Source organism: Myotis davidii, unplaced genomic scaffold (genome assembly GCF_000327345.1).
Source record: "Myotis davidii unplaced genomic scaffold, ASM32734v1 scaffold609, whole genome shotgun sequence".
NCBI classification, from domain to species: Eukaryota; Metazoa; Chordata; class Mammalia; order Chiroptera; family Vespertilionidae; genus Myotis; species Myotis davidii.
Genome location: NW_006300164.1, coordinates 2,246,685 through 2,250,087, shown reverse-complemented (window position 1 = coordinate 2,250,087; position 3,403 = coordinate 2,246,685). Strand labels below are relative to the sequence as shown.

Genomic DNA, 3,403 nt, shown 5'->3' with positions numbered 1-3,403 from the left:
GCCGCGTGGCAGCTGGGAGGGGCCGGGAGCTGCGGGAGGGAGCGGACGGAGCCCGCGGCCCCTAAGCTGGGCTCAGGGGTGGGCTGTCCGCACGCCCGGGGCGGCCGAGGCAGGGCTGAGCCCGCACAGGTGGGAGGCCGACCCCAGAGCTGGGGGTCAAGGTGCGCTCACCTGCTGCCTGTTAAACTGATGGTCATTCCAGGAGGCCCTTAAAGGGGACGTTCTCAGTCACTGGGGTGCGGGGAGCGGCATGTGCTTGGAATTGTGGGAGAGAGGCCGTTACCGGGTTGGGGGGCAGAAACGCAGAGCCAAACGCAGGACCAAAGAGTCTGTGAAGGCACTAGGGAGCCACTGAGGGCTCTGGAGCGAGGGGGTGGTGGATCGCAGTGCTTGAGGGAGTCTGTGCAGATGGGGAGCTTGGAAACGAACCTCTTTCTTGCCCCACCCCAGGGATCTCCGGGGGAGAGAGGTCCAGCCGGAGCCGCCGGGCCCATTGGCATTCCAGGGAGACCTGGGCCCCAGGGACCCCCAGGGCCAGCCGGGGAGAAAGGAGCGCCTGTAAGTACCACTCGGAGGCGCCGGGGACCCCCCCAACCCCCTCACTTGGGGGTTTCCCACTCACCTGGGGGTTGCAGGATGGGGGAGGAGGTGGTTTGAGGTCCTCGGGTAGGTGAGTGTGTGCCAGGTGGGTGTATGGGCCAGATGTGTCCTGACTGAGGTCCGGGGGGCTGGGCCCTAAGTGGGCCAGGTTCTTTCATGGGTCTCCTGGGCAGGAGGGTGCTGGGCAGCTCCCGGCAAGATCAGCCTGTCACGCCTGCGCATCTGTGCCCGACACGTGCTGGCACAGGGGCTGGGACAGTGTCCAAACGGGGGCCGCCTTCATCTGGGCCAGGCTCTGGGCAGGCGCCTCCTTGGGTGGTCGGGGGCAGGTGTGGAGGAGAGAAGGGCGGAGACGTGTGATGGGAAGATAAGAAGCCTCTTCTGGGCCCCGGTCACCCTGTCCCAGTGAACCCCACGGAGACCCCGGCAGGGCCTGGGCGTGGGGCTCAGTGAGGGGAGATGCTCAGTGGGAGCTGACGGGAAGATAAGAAGCCTCTTCTGGGCCCCGGTCACCCCGTCCCAGGGCCTGGCGTGGGGCTCAGTGAGGGGGAATGCTCAGTGGGAGCTGAGGGGGAGGCACAGGCAGGAAAGGCGCACGCGGGGAGCGCCCTGTTGCAGGGCCGGCGGCATTTAGACCCGACACTGTGTGTAATGTGAGTGTGTGTGTGCGTGTGTGTAATGTGTGCACGCACACGTGTATAATGTGTGTGCGTGTGTGCATGCATGTTGGGGCATCTGGGCCAGGCTCTGGGCAGGCGCCTCCTTGGGTGGTCGGGGGCAGGTGTGGAGGAGAGAAGGGCGGAGACGTGTGATGGGAAGATAAGAAGCCTCTTCTGGGCCCCGGTCACCCTGTCCCAGTGAACCCCACGGAGACCCCGGCAGGGCCTGGGCGTGGGGCTCAGTGAGGGGAGATGCTCAGTGGGAGCTGACGGGGAGGCACAGGCAGGAAAGGCGCACGCGGGGAGGTTGCAGTTGCAGGGCCGGCGGCATTTAGACCCGACACTGTGTGTAATGTGTGTGTGCTCACACGGGTATAATGTGTGTGCATGTGTGCATGCGTACACTGTGTGTAATGTGAGTGTGTGTGTGCGTGTGTGTAATGTGTGCACGCACACGTGTATAATGTGTGTGCGTGTGTGCATGCATGTTGGGCAGGGAGGGTGTTGGCAGAGAACCGAGGCTAGTGAAGTTGGCGAGGCTGGGACTCAGTGTCCCGGTCCCAGGCTTAGGGGCTTCCGCACGGGGACCTGCTGGGCCGGCTTTGGATCCAGGCTCTGCTGCTCACCATGGGCACCTCAGTTTCCCCTCTGTGGAAGCAGCCCCCCCAAGGATGGGGCAGTGCTGCTTGGGAGCGGTGGTGAGGGTGGGCCTCGGCGGTCTGGCTGAAGTCCACTGGGACGGGGCACCGTCCTGCCCAGAGTCCTGCCCGGGGCCTCCTGGGGGCGGAGCTGACAAGCTGCGTGTGACGGTGGGTCTTCTCTCCTCGTCAGGGCGAGAAAGGCCCACAAGGCCCCGCTGGTCGCGATGGTCTCCAGGGTCCGGTGGGGCTCCCCGGCCCGGCCGGCCCTGTGGGCCCCCCCGGAGAAGATGGCGATAAGGTAAGGAGAGCCGAGGCCCCTCCTGCCCCGAGCGGTGCCGGCTGCTGGCCAGTCGGAGGCCGGGACGCAGGGGCTCCAGGGCAGGGCGACCGCGCCCTCCCTCTGAGTTCATGGGTGGTTTCGGAATAGCTCACGCTGAGTGGTGATAAGCGAGATCCAAGTACCCTTTCATGTCTGAGACGGCCTCATCGATATTGTAATTTATTAACGAGCTCGCGGGAGCGTGGGGCCAGCTTCCCTCTCGCGCCGGGTCCAGCCGCTGGGGGCAGCGAGCGGGGAGTCCATGCCCCAAACCGAGTCCCGATTCCACCCCTTCACTGAGCTTCACTGGACCACGACCGCCCTGGAAGGATTAGCCGCCCACTCACTAGGGCCACGGCTGCTGATCGGTGCTGTGACCGTGGCCAGCGCTGGCAGCTGATACCTTGATCCCACGCCGTGCTGTGGCGCTGGCAGCTGATACGTTGTTTAATGAAGACGCCGGGTTCAGCTCTTCCACTTAACATTCCACATGCCACACCCCCGGTGACATTGCCGAGGGGTCAGCTCGCTGCAGACGGTGCCGCGTGTCCGTGGTGGAGCCAGCCGCCCACGGAGACCCGGGGGGACGGGGTGGCTCTCTGCAAGCGTAGAATCGAGGTGTCCGCTGCTGTCAGACACCCTGACAGGCGGAGTAAATGTTTTCATTGGGATTTTACTGCCTTTTCCAATCGGCTCAGGTTCTGTGTAGCGTCAGATGGGGCCTCGTGCTTTCAACTCTCATATTAAACAGGAAATAAAAACACGGAAGCGGGTCCTCCTGGGAACCCTGTGGAGAGGCGGTTACTCTCAGTCGCCAAGACAAATGAATCGCGGGGAGCAGATCAGACCCGAATGGTTTGGGGCTGACGGATCTCCCACCCCTTCCCACAGGGAGAGATCGGGGAGCCGGGGCAGAAGGGGAGCAAGGGGGACAAAGGAGAGCAGGTAAGGCCCACGCGGCGGGCACGGAGCTGATGACCCGGACGCCCACCTGCTCCGCCGGCCTCTCCCGGGGCCGCAGCTGTGGCTCCAGAAGCAGCCGTGTCTGTCTGTTCCCACAGGGTCCGCCGGGGCCCACGGGTCCTCAAGGCCCCATCGGGCAGCCGGGCCCCTCGGTGAGTATCTGCGGTCCCGGCCGCTCAGACCCCACGACCGCTCCGCCGCGGGCAGCAGGAGGCAGTGCT

General features: G+C 64.9%; 1 protein-coding gene across 1 annotated transcript in view; it reads left to right on the top strand.

The window, feature by feature from the left end:
* LOC102761370 (collagen alpha-1(V) chain-like) overlaps positions 1 to 3,403 on the top strand; it is an 89,263-nt gene that overhangs the window by 50,884 nt on the left and 34,976 nt on the right. Inside the window, exons 13-16 of the mRNA XM_015572366.1 lie at positions 451 to 558; positions 2,091 to 2,198; positions 3,111 to 3,164; positions 3,281 to 3,334. Coding sequence (XP_015427852.1) covers positions 451 to 558; positions 2,091 to 2,198; positions 3,111 to 3,164; positions 3,281 to 3,334 — 324 coding nt within the window. The remainder of the gene's footprint in view (positions 1 to 450; positions 559 to 2,090; positions 2,199 to 3,110; positions 3,165 to 3,280; positions 3,335 to 3,403) is intronic.